Genomic DNA, 23,668 nt, shown 5'->3' with positions numbered 1-23,668 from the left:
TAGAGTGACCAAAATTCGGTGAAAAATGAATGACAGGAATTGAGCACCAGCATAAGAAGTTCCACTGGCTATTCCCTGATTCTGGATTGGATCCCAAGTTTTCCCCTCAATTATATAAATTCTCAAATAGCCACCTGGTAACTGTTTTCCTTCTTAGGATAAACAGATTTCAATCTTTTGGAAGAACCATAAAGTGAGGTATTTTTTCTTTAATAAAATATATATTCCATAAAATATTATAACAATCACTTATCTGTATGGTTCATGCATGACAAATCCATTCCTATTGTGTGCAGCAACATCCAGAACTCTTTTCATCTTGCAAGACTGAAATCCCATTCCCATTAAACAATTCATCATGCCTTAGTCCTTCAGGCCCATGGCAACCACCATTCCTTCTATGAACTGACTACCCTAGGTATCCCATATAAGCAAAATCTTACAGTATTTTTCCTTTTGTTATTGGTTTATTTCACTTAGTGAAATGCTCTTGACATTTATCCATGTTACTGTCTGTGTCAGAATGTCCTTTCTTTTGAAGACCAAATAATACCTCATTGCATACATATTCATACACATATATCTGTATGTCTATATGTATAAATTTCACATATCTACTGATTTTTGTCTATATATTGATGGCTAACTTTTGTGTTCATAAAAATTATGCTATGAATATGGCAAATTTCATATTATATTGCTTAAACACTTTGATTTCAGAATGTATAACCTGAAGTGAATCCATAATTTTCTTAGGAATCTTCATGTAGTCTTCCAAAGTGGCTATTCCATTGTACAGTACATTTTCTCTATGTTCTTGCCAGGAATTATTATTTTGTGTTTTGACTAGGACCCATCCTACATCCTAATGAGTACAGGGTGCTTTTCTTTTCTAAAATACACAGAGCTTCAAGAACAATATCTTGCATACATTGTCAAAATACTTTCTTAAAAGGACAATCTAACACTAACCCATATCTCTTGGGGAAGTGCCGAATCTGCTTGAGTTTCCTTCTGCATTCTTCCCTCCCCTCCCCCTACTCCTCTTATTAACAAGCCCTTTAAGCCATGGATAATGAACAAGGACAATTCTTATCTGCTCTTGTTCATATGTTTGCTTTCTCTTGAGTTGGCTAAGCTTTTCTGAAAGTGCTTAAATCATTGCATGTTAATCAATTCAAAATGTAAGCTTGTGAGGAATCTTTCATTTTAGAAAAACCAAGGCCTGTCAAACCACCAGCTTAGAAAATGGAGAAAAGATGGTCAGGACTTGTTAACAAAGCATCAAGGGTCTTTCAAAAACACTTTTGGTTCTGACTTGGGATAACCTGAATTTATTTTAAGTAAATTTATCTACTTTACATGAGGCTGCAGTTTCCCTTCCTCTTCTCCTCCCAGTCCCTCTCCCTTCCCCATCTGTTTTCAACCCCAGTCCTCTCCTGTCCATTTCCGTTTAAGAAAGACCAGGTCTCCCATGAGTATCAACAAAACATGGCAGCCTTAATAAACTAAATTTTTTAAAACCCGGAAACAAGTACTTGACAGATACCTTTCAAACTCTTTGCAGCCAAGATTCAGCCGCCTCAGTGTCTCCTGGGCACATTTGCGGGGAGGCATTCTGCACTTTTGATGGGATACATTTCTTCAACTTTAGAATACTTCATTTCTTCTGCTCTGCATGAACTATGGGGTCTAAGACCCTGTGACCTCCATTGCCCATACTTCTCACCTAGTTAATGGCAATGGAGTAAGTCAACCCTGAACTCCAGTTCCCCCATCTGCAAAGCAGGAAGGCAGCTGCCTGTCTTCCTGTTATGCAGATTAACTGAGCAATGGCTATATACATCTTTAGCACATTTGCATAAGTAATTGCAAGAATAACTAATTTTATTTTTTTGTAAAATAATATTATAAGTGACAGCCATCTTAAAATAAAGTTAAGAATAAATGTATTTCCTTAATTGTTCTTAAACTTTTGAGGAGTTTTCAAAAATTATATTTGAATAAATTTCAGGAGCTTTACTTAGTACACTTAATAGTGACAATTATTTAATACACGTAGTAGTAAAATAATGGTATATTGCAGATTTAAAATTTAAAGGATAGATTACTCTTGTCATAAAGTACATATGTTAATTAATTTATCTATTTCTGAATGTACACTTATATCACAATGACATAGACTATTAATATATGCAAGAGACCTGGGTTTGGTTCCAAGCACCCACAACATAAGGCTTACAACCACTTATAACTCGAGTTATAGGTTATCTGATGCTACCTTCTGGCCATCTAGGGCAGCAGACATGTACATGATGCATACATACAAGTACTTACACATATATGAAAAATAACATAATCTGAAAGGGAACATAGGTAAAAATGAATGGTTCTTCTGTACTTATGAAGTTTAACAGTAAGAATATTACTATAAGCAAAGTCAAGGGTAAAATATATAGCTCAGTGCTTTAGTGTTGCCTACTATATCAAGTCCCTGAATTTGATCACCAGGAACACACACACCAGCAGGAATGAAGAAACACCATGGAAGCTCCCTGTGACACACACTATTGTAGGCTGCTCTCCATCCTGATTATGATGTGTACTGCAAACCTGGAATGATGCCAGGGCTGGGAAGCGAGGACTATGGGTCTTGATTTTGCACCATGAAGGAAGTTCACCACAAGCAGGAGACCTCATTCCTGGCTAAGATCTATCACTGTGTCATCTCAAAACCATGCAAACATGCTTACATTCCACAAATCTGTGAGGGCATCAGGGTCTTCAACACCATATCTTTAGATCATTTGGCTGCCAGAGGCAACTAAAATTGCATGAGAAAAGAAAACAGCACAAAGGGGGGGTGTCATTATTTTTCATCATTTTTGGAAGTCTTTATTTTTTAGTTGCTCCTCCCACAGTAATGCACTGAAAGGCATAACAGTTTATATTGTACAAAGCATTGGAAGAAAGTACCTTAACTTGCCACTTATTTCCAAATGAGATTACAAACAAAAAAGAAAAAAATCTGGTTTATCAATAAAGAACAAAATAACTGAATAATGTCTGTTATTTACTTCTCTCTTTTTAACATAAGGTCAGGAACACTTCATTTTACAAATAGGATTAACATGAACATAACATCATCGCACAAGCTTGCAGACGACCAGCATAAAATATGGGGTACAGTTTTTAATCAGAAGAATCATGCTTTTGTAAAAGAAATTATAATCATTTATACAATTGAATTGATTTCAGTATTACAAAAACTAAGTTGCATCTATTTGTATTTAGTTCATTAAAAAGGAGAACAAAACAACACAACAAAAAGGAAGGAATGTTAAGAAAAGCCAAACACTATTGGGCACTCCCACACACAGGTCATGTCACCTTGGTCCTTGAAATTCAGAAAGGGGTGTGCCTCAGACATCATAAAATAGTGGCTGACAGGAACAGTGCTCTTTAAAATCAACAAACAATAGTTTGCCAACAAATAAATACATGATACACGCAACACACAAAAAATTTAAACATTAAAAATAGTGACATGATTGTCTAAAATTAAGATGTTATTACAAAGATTTGGCAAACATTGTATTAGTGGTACAGAGGTACAGGTGATGAGCAGGTTACATCACTGACTTAACCTCTCTGAGCATGAGCATCCATAGTTTACAATATACACATACCCTTTTTCCCTAGTTTTAAACAATGTACTTAAGAAGGCAAAAGATAAAGGGGGTGTGACAAAAACTCCTGCTATTATTTCCTATAATCATTGTGCATTTCTTCTGACTACTTCCATCTTCAAAGGGTTAAATTACATAAAACTTTAAAAAGAAAAAAAAAATAAATCTGGAAATTAAAAGCAACTGTTCCCAATCCCATCAGGTGATTTCATAAAAAGCAGAACTTGATTTCTATGGATTGTTCATTTGTATCATCAATGCTGCCATCTCAACTGCCCCTTTCATCCACCCATGCCCTAGGACAGGAGAATGGAAGGTGCCTTCCCCAGTGAGGTTTTCATTCATCTCCAATCATTTTAGATTAATTGATCCTCCAGAAGTCAGCAGCTGCCTTGCTGTGCAAAACAAAATATTGAGAATAAATAGCTTCCTTTTTCCCTCTCTTTTTATTTAATCATTCAGTTTAAGGTCACCAGACTTTAAACGAGTGACCCTTTAGGTTGATAAGGCATTCTGCTCAGCAGTCTTGTGAATAGTTCTATCTGAAAGAGCCACACTACTGTTGGACTTGGTCCCACGCTGGTCAGCCTTGACAACGTCATACATGGCTTATCGACTGGATGGCACTGGATTCTGCTGCAGCCCGTGCCATGTTATGCCACACGTTGGAGGAACTGTGGGAGGTAGGGTGAAGGGAATCCTTGTCGGACAGTGACAACATCATAGCATATGCCTGGAGTGAAAAGGAGAGATTCAGAAAATGGCATTTAAACAAAAACAGCAAATCTAACTCAAAGACTATTAAGAAAACATGAGAGACTGGACAGAAGCACACTTCATGAGTATGTTTGATAGAGGGACTGTATTCTTTCTATCAAAATGATATAAGTGCTCACCTTAGCCAGACTACAGAGGAGATGGTCTGACTCAAACCTTGTAACCCAGACTCCTGAAAGTGAATGAGGACCCCATGGTCCTTCAACTATATTAACCTAGAGCTTATTTCTGCCCAACTTTGAATCGGGTGTCCTTCTCAAGTTCCCCTTTCTGTTTGAAATACCTGCTGTAGACATATAACACTCTTGAGAATGAGAGAGCTCAAGTAAATTCCACCAAGGGGGGAAAACAAGTATGAAACCCAACAACATCCTAAGCAACCATTACTCATGAGTCCACTGAGTGGAAGGTGCACAGAGGTTCTCTGTCAGGAGCAACTCTTTCTTCCCTGTGATCATGCCAAGTTCTAAATAACTGTTCAGAGATTCCCTCACCCACTGCCAAGGAAAATATTCAAATGAAGTGTTTGGTCTTGACTTGTGAGTGAACTTTTCACTGTTGATTTGCTATTGTGGGTCTCATCCATTGCTAAACTTGCTTGTCAAAATGCTGTTGAAGTGGAATCATTAAAGTCCTGCCAAAGACATTCCAGTGTCTGTAAACAAAGACAAATGCCTCTGTTGTTCAGCAGAACTTCATCTTGGGGAGTCATGCTGAGACATGTGGCCAGCCTGTGGTTTCTTCTCTCACCATGGCATTTGCTTAGATTACAGGCTGATTTTGATTTGCTGGGTCATTGCTCTTGATGCACACACTTGGCTTTTCTATTCCTGTGTGTTTATGTGTGTACATGAATGTACACATACTTGCACGTGGGAGCTACATATACATGTATGTGCATGTGTTTGTGTGGAACCCAAAGGTCAGCATTAGATATTGCTCATCAGGCACAGTGCACTTTGTGTTTTGAAATATGGTCTCTCCCTGGTCTGGAACTCACCAGTGAGTACCAGGGATCCTTCTGCCACCATATTTGGCTTTCTTTATATGAGTTCTGGTGTTCAAGCTCATGTCCTTATGCTTATATAGCAAGTGTTTTAGTTACTGAGTCACATTTGATTTTTATATATGAGAGTTGCCTTCTGGATTTGCACAAAAATCCCAGTGTCTATTCAACTAATATTCCTTAAGCACGAACTCTATACCAGGCACTGTGATAAGTACTAAATAATTAAGGACAAATAATACAGAATCCTGGTCCTTTATAGTGATATTAGGGAGGTCACACTATTCCCTAGAGTTTAAATTTTCATATACAAAGTAGGGACAAGCATAAAATATAATAGCACTTGTCTACAACAGTTGTAGAGGAAACACAGTACTCAGCTTAGTATGCTTCATACAAATTTATACCTATTAGGAAAATAGTTTTGTAGAATGTCGTTTCCCTCAAGGAAAATAAAGTTACTATTTTACCTATCAATGATTTTGGATTCAATCACTATAAAAATTAAAGAGTTAATATACAAATGCTTGAGAATAGCAGCATAAATTTCATATTATAAAAAAATTTGACACAAAGCAGTGCTCTTCAGAAATCAAATGGCAACTGAAATACAGGGATCACTGGCCAGTTCCTTCACACAAGGAGACAGCTGCTAGAGCACAGAATGAGGGAACTAATGAGAGGTTAATGAATAAGGAGCCTCATGATAAAGTTAGTCTGCACAAGTATTTGATAGAATACCCACATACAAACATAATTATGTATACTGAAGTAAACAACAGGAGCTAGTTTTGACACAATGCTTGTGTTTGTGGTGATGCTAGCTGTTAGCAAGTCTAGACAGGACACTACCTCAAACCCTGGTGCTAGGACACACGCCACAGCTGTCATCTCTATGTCCTCAGAGCCTTAGGCTTTCTTTCATAGCTGACACTTTCTGAGATGTGTGTTACGTGTTGCACAGTACTGGGGTGGGTTAACTAAGTTTAGAAGCCGGGTGGTCGTGGCACACACCTTTAATCCCAGCACTCAGGAGGCAGAGGCAGGCAGATCTCTGTGAGTTCAAGGCCAGCCTGGTCTACAGAGTGAGATCTAGGAAAGGCACAAAGCTACAAAGGGAAACCCTGCCTCAAAAAACAAACAAACAAACAACAACAACAAAAAACACAAAGAAAGGAAGCTTAGATCTTCTATGGATTTCTGACAGCTGGGAAACAAGAGATATATATTTTTTTGAAGCAACTTTTTTTTTGGAGCTGAGGATCGAACCCAGGGCCTTGTGCTTGCTGGGCAAGTGCTAAATCACCAACCCCAGCAACCACTTCTTATGGATGGCTCAAAGTGTCTCTGGACAGCTTAATTTTAACATTAGAAACTAAGAAGTCCTGTTTAGCCTCATTAAGTCAGAGAAAAAAAACCAAGATAGCTTCTCTGACCTTATTTTACGGTAAGGAAATGGTGCCTGTCCACAACCTACATGCTTCTGCCAAGATGGCATCAGCTGTAGAAGCCCACTGTATAGAGGTTGTCTATATCCAATTCAGAAAGAATATTCATTTTTCTATTTACATACATAATATCATAGACTTTTTATTGAATTAAAAGATTGCAAACAATTTACATTATCCTGCCAACATAATGTCCCTAATCACCAATCATCACATCTTAGTTAAGATTTTACTATATCACTATTAAGACCAGCCCAATGCATCTCAAAGAATAGGAAATCATAATGAAATGGATATGCTAATATGACCCCATTGTTTTGATATGTCTTGCCACCTCCAAAATGTTCTAAACGAACTAAACAACTCAACCAATGGGACAAAAATATGTTGTCTTTTAAAAAATGGTCTGAATGAACATTCAGTTGAGTGTAGAAGTCATAAAAAAAATTACTGGATACCTTTTATTTTTTAATAAAAACCTGAAGCTCTTTTAACTGGTGTTTGTGAATCCTTTTTGGAATAATTTTTTTGTTTCCAGGTGCTGACAGGTTAAGAATCAGGAGACAATTCATTCACTCAGTGAATACTGACAGGCTTTATTTTCAGTCTGTCACTATGTTGGTGCAGATCTTTGGTAGCTCATTTTATTTCTGGCCTTCACTTCAGCTCTGGACTTAACTATCTGATGGATAATGAATGAGTCATATGCCAGAATTCACTACATATAGTAAAGAAAAATAAATAAATAATTTTAGAAGAGAAGTATGTTGACAGAAGTTATAGATGTAAAAATGATCAGAAAATAACCTGGAGCTAACAAGAGAAATAAGCTGTGTGTGTTCTCTAAACATAAGGGAAAGAACTAAAGGTAAACTCAAGGAACTGCCAGGCATGGTCAGGTGTGCCATGGAAGTTTCAGTGGTGCAGACTGCAGTTTTACATGTTAATGGCTGCATTAGTTAACTTTATCATTGATCACTTACAGAGTCAAATCAGGAACATCATTAATAAAGCAACCAAAATCTGCTTGGATTCTAGAATACTACAGAGTGACAATATCTGCTTCTGTTCATCAAAGAACTGTACGCTTGCATGCACAGTGTTCCATGATGTGGACTGCAGCAGGGTCAGTACCTGGGATTTGGACTGTCTGTGTAACGGCTGTTTAAGCTCTTCTGGCACATGGGAAGGACTAAAGGAAGACAGCTCAGCATCAGGGTATTGGTTCTCTTCCATCCCCCTCATTTTGAGGCTATCTGTGAAGTGCCTTATGTGATCTAGGGCAGAAAGGCCAGATTTATAGTCTTCCTCTTTATACCTAAAATGAACCAACGGAAAAGCACAGAAATTGGATTTTCTTCTGCAGTTTCTTGTCTCATCAAGTTATTTTCATTTTTATCTTAATAGCTGTCAAACTTCATAATGTATTGTTGTGTAAAGCAGCATGCAAAAATTGATATGTTAAAAAATATTTACAAATACCATATCTTAATATATTTCTTTACTATTTAGTGACTGAAGTCAAGCATATATTTGAAGTAAAGTCATTGACATATTAAGCCAACAATATGTTGGAACAGAAGTCAGACATTCGAAAACTTTTAACGTAAAGTCAGTTAGAAAAACATTCAGTCAGTTTACCTTATCATCACAATAATATATTATCTTCACCTTAACTATTGGTTAATTTTTTCCAATGAAAAATCTATCATCTATGAAATTTATGTTAAATATCTGAGTTACAATTATAGTAGATTATTGAATGGATTCAATCATGATGAAATGTCTATTTTCCTTTGGGCTTCATAAGTAGAATCTAAAAATTAAGTCCTTGTGTAATCTTTGTTCATCCTTCCTGCTTTGGGGCCACCAGAGTTGCACAAACACTAATGTATTTACATGCTTGTGTTCCTTCCCACCTCATTTTCCTCTATGACAAATTGATGCACTGTGTGTGCCTTTCACAGGTCAAATTGAATGTAAATGGTTTGTTACTCACAAATTCCTCATACTCTAACACATTCTTCCAGTAGCCAGGCAGAGCAGGAAGAATTTGCACCACAGTCCACCACTTAGTACCTCTGTTGCTTGGCTTGCAAAGGTGCGAGGCACTCACCTCACCGGGGATGTCTTACAACTCATCTCCAGGGCACCAGCTTCCTCATAGTCATCCTCGGGAATTTCCTCGTCTAAATTAGTTGTCCCCAGCTCCTTTCTGGATTTTCCAGGAATATCGTTGTCTTCATCCTCCTCATCCAACAACACCTCATCTTCTACTTCTTCATCATCCAATAAATCAGAATTCTGGCTGGTTACCAAAGCCTTATCATCCTTAAAGTGACTGCCATTCATCCTTTCAAAGGCAAAAACAGTGAAGGGATCAATTATCGGTTTGATTTTTTTAGACATGCAGTTAGTTTTCTTATCATCTCCCTAACAACAGTTCAAATATTCAGCACTTACAAAAGAAATTTGTATTGTGTGTGCCTCATTGCAATCTTGGGAAAATAATGTGATTTCACAGAGGCGCAAACAAAGACAAAAATAACTGGATGATTATTCAGGCTACAAATGCAGCCTCTGGCAGAACAGGAAAAGCAACCCCAGTCTCTGTCTTCTTATCATTCCTGATAAATGATATGATGTGTGCTATATAAAAGCACATGAATGTTTTCCCTGCATAGTGTACATAATTACCATTTAAGTACCCACCATTTAAAGTAATTGATTTCTGAAAAATATATCACTGAGCAATGCAGGCAATAGCTTACACACACACACACACACACACACACACACACACACACACACACACACACACACACTGAATCTGAGAAACCAAAGACAATGTGAACAAAGCTGCCAAGGAGCAATTGATATTTACTGTTCCTAAGTGACAGTTCTGATATTCTCTTCTTGGACACAATACTCAAGCTTGGATGTTATTGAGAGCCCACTTATCTTGACTCTTTCTAAACGATCCTAAATTGTCTAACAGCAAATGAGTTCTTTGCTTTCCAAGAAAACACAGAAATGGTAAATCAACTAGGAATTTAAGTAAACTAACATCTTTTGAAACTGACTTAGCAAGCACAGCTAACAATGCAAAACAATCATTTTTTCAACTTAAATGTCCTTTGTAATGTTTCTGTTTGCATTTGAAAGAATTGAAAATTGGTGATTCCAGTGTAACTTACTACACAAATTCCGCTTATGGAATTTGAAGGTATGCATGAAGTTGAGTGAGGCTTTCAAAATGACCATCAACATAAAGGAAACTTGGATATGAGTTTTGTTGTAAGACTAAAATAGAACTAAACTATAATGTAACTATAAACACTTTAAAAGAGGGAGTTACCTTTGACAGACACAAAGAGAGAGAGGTTGATCAGGCTTAGAAAGTATACAAAGGTATTAGCTATTAAAGGCACCCATGCATCCTAATCCCTAAGCCATCAATAATCTTTTTTCTTATCATGCTCCTTTATCTAGTTATTATATTAGAAACTCACAGTATCTTCAGTTACTGTTGCAGGCAAATATGCTTCCACATGAAATGAAATGATTTTTCAGTCCGTGGAAGATCAGAAAGCATACAAAGCAATTCCCACATAAAAATACATAGAACTTAATGTTTAGATTTATGAGAATTAAAGCAATACATACATGAACCAACCTTGGAGATGATGGAAGCAAAGTACAAATGCATTTTACCAGAAAAAGTAACATCATTATTGAACATTTTACACAACCTCTTAACCTCTTTACCAAAAAGAATGATGAAAACGTATTTTTCACAGACATAAACTATTAGTTTTCAGATACACTGCCAACTTGCTAGCTTGAACGTATGAAAACTGTTATTTTAAAAAATGAAAGAAAATGAAAGTAAAAGAACAAAAGAGTCCATGGATGAAAACCAAAAGCAACAAAAGCCAACATGATTAAGAAAATGTATTTGTTAATTGGGTTTTCAAATGTGGCAATTTATAGGGATAAATTCTTCATCAAAAGTAGCCTGATAGGTGCAGAGAGAGAGAAAGTCAAATGACTCAACTTCTACTTCTGTGTTTAGACATGTTGAAGCCAGATGTTGCAGCTGTGCAGCCTCAAAATCGCCAGTTCAGAGCAATCAAGTTTGAATACACTTTTCAGAACCAATGGTGATTTTAGCCTTTCTTATTTGTATTACACAATCAGACTTCAAAATGTTTATAATGTCTATTACTAGCTCTGTTTTGTACTGCCGAGCAATGGACTTGTCTTCCCCTCTCTTTCTCTCTGTCTCTGTGCTCTCTGTCTCTGTCTGTCTCTGTCTCTCTCTTTCTCTCTGTCTCTGTGCTCTCTCTCTCTCTCTCTCTCTCTCTCTCACACACACACACACACACACACACAGACACACACACACACACATACACACACACACACACACACACAAAGAGGCAAGTGGAAGGAATGATACATCCAACCAAGAGATGCTGTAGTTCTTATGACTTCTGAGAGGCTGAAAAGGGTCGTGCTTTCCCTGTTTCCCTAGCTGCATTACACAATATAAAGAACAAGAGCAGTTGTGTGTTTTACTGTTTGGTTAGAACATTTATTATTTGAAGTGTACTTCCTTGGAGAACTATTTAAAATGGCTAGTCTTGGCTTTTACCAACATAAGAAACAAAGGGCAGTGACACAATAAAGTAAAGTAATCTTGATCAATTAAGTTTATATGATTTTTTAAAATATTCTCATATTCTCCAGGATGGCTATGATCAAAGAAGAGTAGTTCCTCAATACCAAATATTTAGTTATAACTTAGTGGTAAGGAAATTTAACTATAAGAAGAGTTTTGTCAAAATACTATTTCATTAACTTCATGTACAAAGTCAAGCACAGATGAATGAGTGATTATCAGCAGCATTTGCTTCTCTGTTGATGTGCTTGACACTGGTGATGATACTAACTCAAGAGCAGCTATGTCCAACATCCCTACCTGTTTGAAAGTATAAAAGGAACAATTGGCTCTTAATTGGAAAGTTTTCAAATAGCTTCTGTGCAAATATATTGAACTACTCAATGTGCAATTGATATGCAAACTGATACTGATACAAAAAGAGAGAGATAGACAAGATGGAGATGCAGAAGGAATTGTGCCACAAATTTTCTGCTAATACTATACTGTATATAGTAATAGCCAAAAATGACCAATGATTCAGTTGCATCTTTATGGTGAGTTTCTTGCTGGCTTTTGAAATTTTGATAAAATATTTTATTTAGATGTCAAGATAAGCAGAAATGCCTGCTAGTTAAATGGGCTGCAAAGCAAATAGGCCAGGTTTCATCTCATCAATTATTTATATGGCTTCTGGCAAGTCGTTAACCTTTGAGGTCTCCATTCTTTTACTGGTAAAGTTGCAGTTACTTTCAAGAGGTCATGTGAAAATTAAATTAACTAATATGGAGCTGAAGAGATGGCTAAGGACTTGCTGCCCAAGCAAGAAGACAGGGTCCCCCAAACCTACATGAATGCTGGGTGGACATGGTGGCTCACTTATAATTCCATCCTCAGAAGACAGAGACAATGGAGACTGGGAGAAAGCTAGCAAAACTGGCAATAGCAGTGAACTCTGGGTTTGACTGAGAGACCTTGCCTCAAAGAATAAGGTGGACAAATGATTGGGGAAGTTGCCTGACTTCAACCTCAGGCTTCCTCAGCTTGTACACACAAGTTCATGGGTACCAACGCACCTTTAAACATACACACATGCACACCACACACACACGATGAAGAAAATAGTAATTAATTAACTATTACACATAAAATATTACATAACTATTTGCTATACATTCAAAGAAACACCAACCACCAGCATCAGCATTAACTTGTCCTGGGTGCGAGATCAGAAGAGTGTGCAAGAGGTGCTTTACCTCTCATCCATGTTCCGAGGAGACTGGCTACCATGGTTGCTATTCCCAATGAAATTCCGGATCTCTGTGAAGTAAGCATCCTCTTTGTCATCCAGGATTGCACCTGTGCTTTCTAGTTCTGAATGAGGTGATGACGTTGCTGTACCTAGTTGGGAGAGAAAGCCTTTATGAGAAGATCACTGTTCATCTGGCAACTTACTTAGAACTTCATTCCTTATAAACCAGAGGAGTACTATGTCTCAAAACTTGCCCTTTTCAATGGGAGTATAAGCAAGTCCAACTTAGGGTACGTGCTCATGAGAGTCTCTTGAGAGCATTATGGTACACCAAGACCTATCAAAGTTGTCATTTCTCTCAACCTGTTTGTTCTCATCTCTCTAGAGCATGTTTTTATTCAAATAAGAAGAGAGGTTAAGAAATTATAGAAATCTTATATACAGATTCTGCCATAACACACTAACTCTTGGTTGTAATCAGCACATGACTATTGTTGCTGAATTAATGTATGTGACGAAGTGAAGGATGAAACCACACCTAGCATTTTATACTTTGATCCTTTATAAGGAGTTATGAGTAGACTCAGAAACAACCCAGAGGCTGGTGTGACATGAAGAGGCCAATAATGAATCTGCCCTTTATAGGATGGTCCTCAGCTTCCTTGCAAAATTAAAGTCATGATGCCTGTATCACAGAACTGCTGTATTGGTTTACATAAATTCACACCATTGGAAATACACAATGTATCACCATGTCTTACACAAACACAGGCTTTATTCTGTTTATGTATTCCCACAATGTATCTATAATTTAACAGTTCATTATTACCATTCTTATAATAAAAACCAGGGGTTAGCACTTTGCCTCACATTAAAGAAATTATCTGGTTAAAAACCAAACATTCAACTTTGACAAGTATTGTTTTCCAATATTAGGGATCAAACAAAGAACCCAGCACATGCCAAGTACCCATTCTAGCACGGAGCCATAGGCCTGTACCCCCAACTAGTCACATTTTCTAACTTTCTATTTTCTCTGAAACAATATTGGTTACATAAAATAGAATGTTTGGCACATAGGATATTTTTCTATGGTGTCCTCATTGGGCTAGTCTAAAATCCAACACTTAAAAACCAAGATTGGATCTTTGGATTTGAGGAAGAGGAATAGTATACATTGTTACCATTCAAGATCATGCACAATGTTGCTTACAACCTAAAAGGATGAACTAAGTAATTTATTCATGAAAAATGATTTGACTGTCAAATGATTTTTTCCTTCTCTGAAGCCCTCTTTCTTGAACTCAGTACATACCCACCATCCTCCTAATTGCACAGGTTGTCTCTGTCCATAGACACCAGAGGGTAATCGCCAGCTCCTGGCTGCTTGTCTAAGTGTCAAAAGCAAAGGAAAGGTCTAGAATCTCTTCTGTTAAGTGCATGTTGGCAGGTTTGGATCACGGAAGGATAGGGACTCAGGTGAGGTTGCCAGTTACTAAGTTTAGAGGACAATTAGGAACAAAACCAGAAGATCTCTGCACTCTTTGCATGTTTTTCTGTTCATAATCATTTCTGATCCCTAGTCTTATATAAAAGTTACCCCAGAGACCACGATTTCCAGGTTAACACTCAGGGATTTTGCCACACTTATAATACATATCCTGTGAATAGATGGAAAGAGAATTCTTTGCAATTTAGGAAATTCTGACTCATATCTGTGCAGTCTGGGTCATGGCTGTCTTTGCTTGAGATTGCTTGTTGAGATAAATCCAGCTGGATGGAAATATAACTGAAACAAGACCATGGACTCTCACATTCTCATTCATCAGTGACTGCCTCATTCACATCGTTCAAAAGCTCAGGGGAAATGTGGTATGAATGTTGAGAGTGCTATCAGATCTTAGTGTTGAAATGGGATGGAAGATGAAAGAGGATGATTATATTCCACAATGCAAAATGTAAGTCATCTTTTCCCCATAACACCACGGGGGACCCACCAGACATGTTTCCATTCTCATGTTTCTTCAGGTGTCTGTCAAGATTGGTTTGTTGACCAAAACATCTGTCACACAAGTGACACTTGAATGGTTTCTCCTTGTTGTGGATGTTGCGGACATGTCGCTGCAGGTTGGAAGAAATGCTGAATGATCTATCACAGTATTTGCATCTGGGAAGTAAATACAGACACAGCATTGCAAACACATTAGAAGATATTTCACAAGGCTTGTGGACATGAAAGCTAAAATAACACTTCACATATGAAAAATGCTATTCATGTAGGAATACCACAATTCCAGTAGACTTGTTTGTTTTGTTTTGTTTGGGGTTGTTTCATTGCTATTTAGTTTATTAAGATACTGAATTTCAATGTTTTAAATAAATCTGACTGAACTAAGTATATTACAAAGTGATAGCATTGCCTCATGTTGTGTTTAACATAACACAAAGACTTACTAAGTGAATATTAAAAGTCTAATCAATTTATTAGCGTATTTACCTCTCCTGATGGTAAGTAACTATAAAGAAAATTCCATTCTTTTTCCAAAGTGACACAAAATACCCCACATTTTTTTAAACTGAAGCAATGTGAAAAATGTGTTTGGTGCCAAAGACAGTTTTTTAACCTTCAGTGATTAGGAATCCCAGAGCCTCCCTTAATATTTGAGCTGTTACAAAAGCAAGCGATGGTACCACTAAGTCCCCCTGGATGAAAACAAAGGTCTTCCCTAACCACCTGCCCTCATCTTCCCCCAACTTTCCATTTTGATAGATATTAAAAAGTTAGCCACAACTCTGAACAAGGTCGGTTTCCTTGGAAAGGGGTCATTGTGGGTTAGTTAACTCTTTCTGCATTCAATATGATTAAAAACCTTAAGTTGTTTGAAAATTTTTGTTGTCCATAAAAATGAAAATATAAAACTTGGAGACCCTGGCTACTCCAGGTCTTTCCTGTGAGAATGGAAGTGGTTTTGTAATTGATGGGGTTACTTCACAGTACTTGAAGGGAGACTCTGTCATGTATTTGGGAGATGTGTGTGTGTGTGTGTGTGTGTGTGTGTGTATTAAATTTAAAAAAATCTAACTTTTCTGAATAGCTTCTAAGTAAAAGTGTTCAATTTCAAGGCCAGAAAATCCTTTCCTTGTACCTCCATGTGTCTCAAGGTATCCTTTAGCTCAAGTACTCCACATTAGAAGTCACCCCATTCATCACACTCCAAGTATTCAGCCCTTCCTGCTACCCTCTTGATGTCAGAAATCTAGTCATGTCAGTGGGAAAAATCCATTGAACTAGTTACTTTGGCATGGTATCAATAAGTCAGCTCAAGAGTCCGTGGGGAAACAACTGCTGCATCAGGATGTCCTCTAACATTCTAGGCTTATAATAGGAATAAAAATGGAGTGAGTATCCACTAGGATGGGAGTTGTCCCATTTTCTTGTCATCATATGAAAAATACTTATGGATATGGAATAGTGGCCTTTCCTGCAATACTTTTATCTCAAAGGCACAGTTCAGTGAAGAATCTTGTGTGTTTAGCATAGCCATGCTGTACCAAGTAAAGCAAGCCGAGGAGCCTCTCAGAGGAAATGAATGCTCTAATCAAAGGTCTGAAATATTCTGTTCATGACACAGTCTGCACAGATCACAATGGAGAAAGAGAGTTGCACATGCTCCCACCTTTCTGTCTGTGTGAAAAGGTCTTTTCCAAATATACTCAGCATCATCCTATCTGACCTGAATAAATTTGACCAATAAGGATGTGTCTACCTATGATCAGCTTGCATTTCTATTCTATTTTCTAATAACATCTTGAATAGAAAGGTAAATACTCTAAATTTTAAAGTAAATTTATTCCATTCCAAAATATTAGTTGGTATTTAAATGACAGCTCAAATTAAGCTTTAGTTTCAAGAATTCTCAAGATGCATATATAACCTAATTGTGAGCCTTCATGATAATATGAGATATAGGAGCTAAAAGGAAAAACTTTGTAATCTGATATGAGATAAAAAGCTCCAAAATGAAAAGTCCAGCCTGGGTACCAAAATTCACAGAAAGCAGTTAGCATCTAAAGACCTGATTTCTTATTTTTCTCCATTTGTAATAGAAAATCTGGGCCAATCATTCAAGATTTCCAACTATGCAAATACTAGTTTGTGTATTTTTTAAACACATGAATAACAACAGCAATATGGAAGAAGCAGAATAAAACTATTTTATTCAGCACAGAATTAAAGGAGTGTGATGTCATAGCTGCAGACTGGGGACAAGATGCAACCATAACAAACTATGAATATAGAAACCTTTCCATTCAAGCAAAATTCCTAGGTGATGAATATTCTCTCAAGGGGGGTTTCCCTAAGGTTCTATCTCTTAAAGATCTGCAGTACAAAGTTTATCCTGTCACATACCAAGTGAAGTGACATTTATTAATAGAAACCAAGGGACTTAAGAAAATGCTAATTTTCTGAGTTTCTCCTAAAACTTCTATTATTTTTGAGTGAGCATATAGTCTTCCCATTTTTTATATTTTCTCTTTTTAAGATTTACATTTTTTCATTATATATAGCATGAGAGGGTAGATACGTGCATCTGAGTTAAAATGGCTGTGGAGTCCAGATTCCCCCTGAAATAAAATTACAGGCATTGTGAACTGTCTTACAGCAAGCTGCTGAGCCATATCCACTTTTTTCATTATCATTTTTACAAACAGTAACTTTGAAACAAGGTAATTCATTTATTGTAATGAAAATAATAGTGTTCAAGCCAAAATAATTATAGTATACTCTCCTTAAGAATTCCAGAGGAGAAACAAACTATAATGCTGCTCAAGAGAAATCTATTCATTCTTGGAGAAATTCTAACTTGGATTCTAATACTGAGAGCAAAGTATTAAACTTTAAATAATGAGTTGCATTTTTAAAGTATCCATGTTACTAATTCCATTGTGTTGTAAGCAAAGATATTGAAGTTACATATGGCCTGTGTATCATTTGGTTAATTTTAGCACTTGATAGACAAAGAAACTATTGATAGAATTGGCCCTTTTCCTAGAATACTCTATCTGTTGAATCTCTAAGTCTATACTTTTTTCTGCTTCTTCTAAGGTTTAAGATGTTTGTTTCTTAAGCCTCCTGTTGGGATCTGTGGATGATGACTTAATCATACTACAGAAGCAGATATATTTGGATGGTTACCTCCTAGCAATGACTGTGAGGCTTGGATGAGAGGAACTTCGGTGTTATTATTTTTGTCAATTAAAATAATACTGGTTATTGAGAAGAGAAGACTAAAGTAAAAACCATTTTTAAGGTTGCTAACATCTTTCAAACACATTTACAGGACTGGAAATGACACTAGATCTCTCAGATTAAAAACTGAGATCTCATTTGATGAGGAGAAGACATTCTTAATTTTGGCTCTAGTACATATGCATTTCTATTCCATTCAAATTTGGTTTATTCAAATATGCACCAAACTAGTTCTTACTACATTGTGACATAATAAACAGTGAATATTGCAATATTTTTCAAGATATTAGAGTAACCATTGTCAAACCTGTAAGGCTGCTCTCCTGTGTGGGTTCTCAAGTGCCGTGTTAGGTTCGCAGACCTTGGAAAAATCTTGCCACAGTATCTTCAAGGAAAAGATATTTACACAAGAGTCAGCAGAGTCGCCTCTTTGGCCACAGCAGATAGCAGTCAATTGCATATTCTTGACTTAATTAATCCTGCATGCAACTCACATCTCTATCATGTATGATTTGCAGCAAAGCCATTCTAAAGTTATATATAACTCTACAAATAAAGCTGTATTAGTAGGCCTGTTGAATTTGCTCACTCATAAGTGAGTAGTTTATGAAAATAGGCATTAGCCCAGATAACCCCCATAAACCTGCTTTATTAACTCCATATCTTTATACCCACAAAACTGGAGCAGACAAGAGGACAAAAAAAAAATTAAAAGAATTTGTGATTCTAGATTGATGGATAGATATTTCAACTGGAAAGAAAGGAACAGTGTGTCCAAAAGGTAGAGAAATTGATGTGCTTGAAACAGATAGCACAAATATTTGAAAATAATTGAGAAATCCTCAAGTATCATTTATCAGGAAACACAATAGACACGTTAAAGAAGCTTGCTCTTTCCTTGATGAGTACTAAGACATTTATAACCAGTGTCCCCACTTAGAGACCTTATTTGTCCTTTGTAAATAGCTTTATACATAATTAGGGCCATGACAATTAATAAATATGATTGAAGGCAGCGGTAGTCTATATTTCAATGAAAATAATTAACTGCGAAAGAAAATGCGTAACTATCAAAGGGAGACAAGCAGATGGTATCGGAATTGTTTCTATATATCCCAACCAAATGGTCTATGTTAAAATTCATTTTTAATGATAATTGTTTAAACCACTAATTTTATATATCACTAAATAAAGAGCACTTTAAAGTACCTAGAATCGGGCTGGAGAGATGGCTCAGCCGTTAAAGGCTAAGCTCACAACCAAAAATATAAAGTACCTGGAATCGATCATGGCTGCTATTATCAAGAATAATTTGTAAAACAAACAACAGGCTGTTTTGAAACAAAGGGGCAATTCTGGACGGGTCAGCAACGATCAGCTCTGCATACCTGCAGGTGTAGCGTTCTTTTCCTTTCCGCAGCAGGTTCTCGGGCAGGGTGTTGGGAGGCGCTCTAAAGCTGAACATAGAGGGCACAGACTGAAGGAGCTCACTGGCCTCAGGCTTCAGGGCGCTGAAGCTCTCTAGCTTTTCCGCCATGTTCTCAATAGCTGACATCTGAAAGGCACAAACGCAACGAGGGGTTTGATATCTTTGCTTCTGCAACGGTCTCTTGCTAACCAAGAACATAATCTCCAGGAAGACTTCAAATCTTCTACATGCAATAGGTTCTGAAGGAGACTGGAGGGCTTCAGTGCTAAACAATGAGAAACTGATGGACATCAGAAGCAAAGCTAGCTGGACCCAAAGCTAGCTGGACCGCTTCCACAGGACCCTGGTTAGGCCACATCATAGTGATATGATTGAGCTATGGAATACCCCAAATGGATTTTATCTACTTGGCAGCACTGTACTAAGGATATCAAAGAGAAACTGAAATGTTAGGGAGTAGTGCTACCCACCATGCCAGAGTAATTAAGAAGAAAAGAGCTGTGGTGCCACATGAGAAGAATGGACAGCAAGAAAGAACATCAAGTCTTCAAAGGATGTAGTTTAAGCAAAATGTATGCAATCCAGAGAGAAATGGTTCAATGTTTAGAATTGCCTAGATAATGTTAGATTAATATCAGGTTAATCCAAAATTTTCAGTGGTGCTGTGGATGTCGCTCTGTATAAATAAAATGCTGATTAGTCAGTAGCCAGGCAGGAAGTATAGGCAGGACAAGCAGAGAAGAGAATTCTGGGAACAGGAAGGCTGAGGGGAGAGACACTGCCAGCCCGCTGCTATGACAAGGAAGATGTAAGGTGCCAGTAAGCCACGAGCCACATGGCAAAGTATAGATTAATAGAAATGGGCTAAATATAAGAGTAAGAGCTAGACAATGGTAGGCCTGAGCTAATGGCCAAACAGTTTAAATAATGTAAGTGTCTGTGTGTTTATTTTATAAGTGGCTGTTTAACAGGGCTTGGTCGGGGCTGGAGAGAAGGTCTCCAGCTACAAAGTGGGATCATATACAAGGAATTTTGATGGAATTTTCATTTGTTCCAAGCAGATTCAGGTTAAAAGAGTTTATGATATCTTAAGATAATTTCACACAGAATAGATATTATCATACAAGGGAAAAGGTCCCTCCCATTCTTCCAGACACATTCCCTTACCTGCCTCAAAGAATTTCACAGATTTTGCTTATCATCTACCCACTGGCATACCTTCAGGACTCACTTTTAGAGAATGGTATTTTCTTTTCAACTTAGTTTGATTTTTATTGTTTATGGTTACATAGATTCTCCTTTTCCTTCAACTTCCCCAAAATGTTTCTTGGGTGCTCATGTTTTATTGGAAACTCTAACTACAAGAATTTAAACAGACAGCTAACTCTTAGGTCATCTTGTTAAATTAATTCATTTGGTTCTCAGATTGCTACATGTCATGGAAACAGCAATGAAAAGTACTTCAATATCTGGGCAGTGGTGGCACATGCCTTTAATCCTAGCACTTGGGAGGCAGAGCCAGGCAGATCTCTATGAGTTCGAGGCCAGCCTAGTCTACAGTGTGAGATCCAGGACAAATATCAAAGCTACACAGAAAAACCCTGTCTCAGAAAAACCAAAATAAGTACTTCATACGCATCCTACATATGTCTCAAAGAGGTGTGGTGGTAGACACAGGATCTAGAGAGCAACTGCAGATTCAAGCATCTAGCTAATCAAAAGCCTGTGTCTTTTTCCGGATTAGACATCAAGACAGAGTCAGATATGTGCTTTCCAAGATCAAGTTAAAAGGCAAAGTTAACTTGTCTAGCTCAAAAGGAAAAGTAACAGTGTGTGCACTTTCTGGATGCATAGCTAGACAGAATACCATGAATGTCATAACCTAAAGCCAAATCTCAAACATTATTTTCTTCTAACAAATGGTATTTTGTATGTTTGGTTCTTCAAATGACTATTCATGTTCTAGTTAGCTCTCTCTCTCTCTCTCTCTCTCTCTCTCTCTCTCTCTCTCTCTCTCTCTCTCTCTTTCTTCTTTATCCTGGAACCTGCCCTTTCATTTCATGCCTGGACTCCTAATGCTAGCTACAAATTGCAACGTACAGGGTACCACTGCCAATTTGCCAAATCTCTTTCATCAAACACAGCACATAAAAAAAAAAAAAAAAACCTCAGAGGAAAGTCAAGATACATTTACTTGTCAGGCGACAAATGTGAGCGCATTGGGAGGCAGTAAGGGCTCTAAGCTCAAGGGTTTGATTCATAATCACTCAGCTGCTAAAACATTCTCCACAGATGCAAGTGGACAGCACATTTGTCACTATGAAGGATTTTGACACATACTGATCACAGGGCACAGATATGGAATGATGGCGCTGCTCAGAGAGGTTGGAAGAAAGTATGCCCCTGACAAGCGCAGTCATTACCCTGTTCCAGCCAGTGTTAGCATGTTGACTTTATTTATTAAAAATCAATTCAGGAATAGTTTATGATACTATTTTATCTGTATTTATTCCTTCTAATTGTTCCTTGCAGAAAATCATTTTGATAATCTATCTACCATAGAATAAATTATGTGAGTGAAAAATAACCTCTAGTTTACAATCTGATTAGTGATAACAAGCAAGGGAAGGGTCACAATGTTCTCATGCATTAAGAGGGAAGAGAAATGGGTGAATGGCTGGTGGTTATAAATATTTTACTTATGTACATTTAATATTTGGGCAATGTCTCATCATCAGGTAATTTTAAATAATTTAAATGTTCGTCTTGTTGACACTTTGATTCCTGCAGCAATGCATCTTGAAGAAACATGTTTCCTCTTTTATGGAAAGCAGCCTACTCATGACTATTATTAGTCTGAGTCTTCATCTCTAGCACACAAAAACTACAAGTCCTTTGAGTTATTTGGGAGCAATTGGCTGTTGAAAAATGTGTCTTGCTTTAGGAGCTGCTAATAGCTAGATCCCTTTGAAAGGAGGTCATTGTGTTTACTTCATCTCCAATGATTTCAATGTGGGAAAAGCATTAAGAAATGAGAAACCATACTGTGGACTCAATAGCCATCTGACGACATACTCAAAAACAGTAAGAAAAGAATAGCCAATACCCATGTGGCTTCTCTTAAAAGCCACACACAGCTTTGACTTCTGCTGTCAAATAAAAAGAGGATAAAATTGGGACAGAGAAGGGGAAAGAAAGTCTATGGAAGTTGAGCTAAGCATTAAATACACATGTAAACATATGTATGGACATGCATACACATGCTTACACATATTCATACACATATCCTCTCTCTCTCTCTCACTCTCTCTCTCTCTCTCTCTCTCTCTCTCTCTCTCTCTCTCTCTCTGCCCTTAGCTGAGTACCACTGAGGAGACATAAATGCTTTCACTACATCATTTCTTTCCTCTTCCTAGGATTTGCTCTTATACCACTCATTCTTAATTAGAATGACTAAGGATCCCTGTTTGAACAGACAGAAGCAATCCAGTTCATAGTTTAGCAATTCTGTGACCAATGCTGATCTAGCCCATACCTTAGATTGATATTGGGTTATTTAATATATGGGCCAAAGTCTCAGATTTCTCCTTCTATCTGGTCTGACTTACATGATGTTCCTCCAGAAGAAACATATCTTATATAGAGATAAAACTTTTTATATTCATTTTAAAAACTGACTAGTATTTTTAAAAGTTGAGAAGAAATATGATTAATATACTAGAAGATAGCTAGATATAATTTATATTATTTAATTAGAAAAATCCAATAAAAATTGTAAAGCAATTAAATAAAAATTTAGGGAAACTACAGGAAAGAAAATACCCACTGTATATTTTAGCAATATAATGCCACATGATCTTAGACTAATCTAAGATCTTCAAATGACAGATTTTTTCCAATGGAGCAGTACTTTTTATTTGCACATATATAATAGTTGTTGATAGTATCTACAGCCAGATGTCTGGAAAAGGAAGTTATTTCTCTCCCTTTCAGTCCCCAAGAGACTATTAACTTTATACTGACGTAGACATTCAGATGCAATTCCCTAGCTCCTCCCACAAGATGTAGCTATGCCCCCAGTCAAATAGTTAATATTTAAAAAAAAACATTTCTTCAGGCAAGATATCACCAACATGGATCTAAGCACTTAGCT

At 37.1% G+C, this 23,668-nt stretch overlaps 1 protein-coding gene across 9 annotated transcripts in view; it reads right to left on the bottom strand.

Annotated features, from left to right (window-relative positions):
* Positions 1 to 2,869: 2,869 nt before the first annotated feature.
* Mecom (MDS1 and EVI1 complex locus) overlaps positions 2,870 to 23,668 on the bottom strand; it is a 560,423-nt gene continuing 539,624 nt past the window's right edge. For 5 of the 9 annotated variants that reach the window (XM_036191289.1, XM_036191292.1, XM_036191294.1 and 2 more), the window contains 7 exons: positions 19,475 to 19,641; positions 18,394 to 18,471; positions 14,833 to 15,002; positions 12,840 to 12,984; positions 9,037 to 9,273; positions 8,055 to 8,238; positions 2,890 to 4,422 (listed from right to left, as the gene is read on the bottom strand). In XM_036191289.1, the coding sequence (XP_036047182.1) occupies positions 4,288 to 4,422; positions 8,055 to 8,238; positions 9,037 to 9,273; positions 12,840 to 12,984; positions 14,833 to 15,002; positions 18,394 to 18,471; positions 19,475 to 19,641 (1,116 nt within the window). In that variant the 3' untranslated portion in view covers positions 2,890 to 4,287. Of the gene's footprint in view, positions 4,423 to 8,054; positions 8,239 to 9,036; positions 9,274 to 12,839; positions 12,985 to 14,832; positions 15,003 to 18,393; positions 18,472 to 19,474; positions 19,642 to 23,668 lie in introns of all 9 variants that reach the window. The other 4 variants (XM_036191287.1, XM_036191290.1, XM_036191291.1 and 1 more) reach the window with 1 other exon arrangement.

The sequence above is a fragment of the Onychomys torridus genome, chromosome 6, assembly GCF_903995425.1.
Source record: "Onychomys torridus chromosome 6, mOncTor1.1, whole genome shotgun sequence".
NCBI classification, from domain to species: Eukaryota; Metazoa; Chordata; class Mammalia; order Rodentia; family Cricetidae; genus Onychomys; species Onychomys torridus.
The sequence above is the reverse complement of the archived record's forward strand: the minus strand, read 5'-3'. Positions and strand labels throughout refer to the sequence as shown.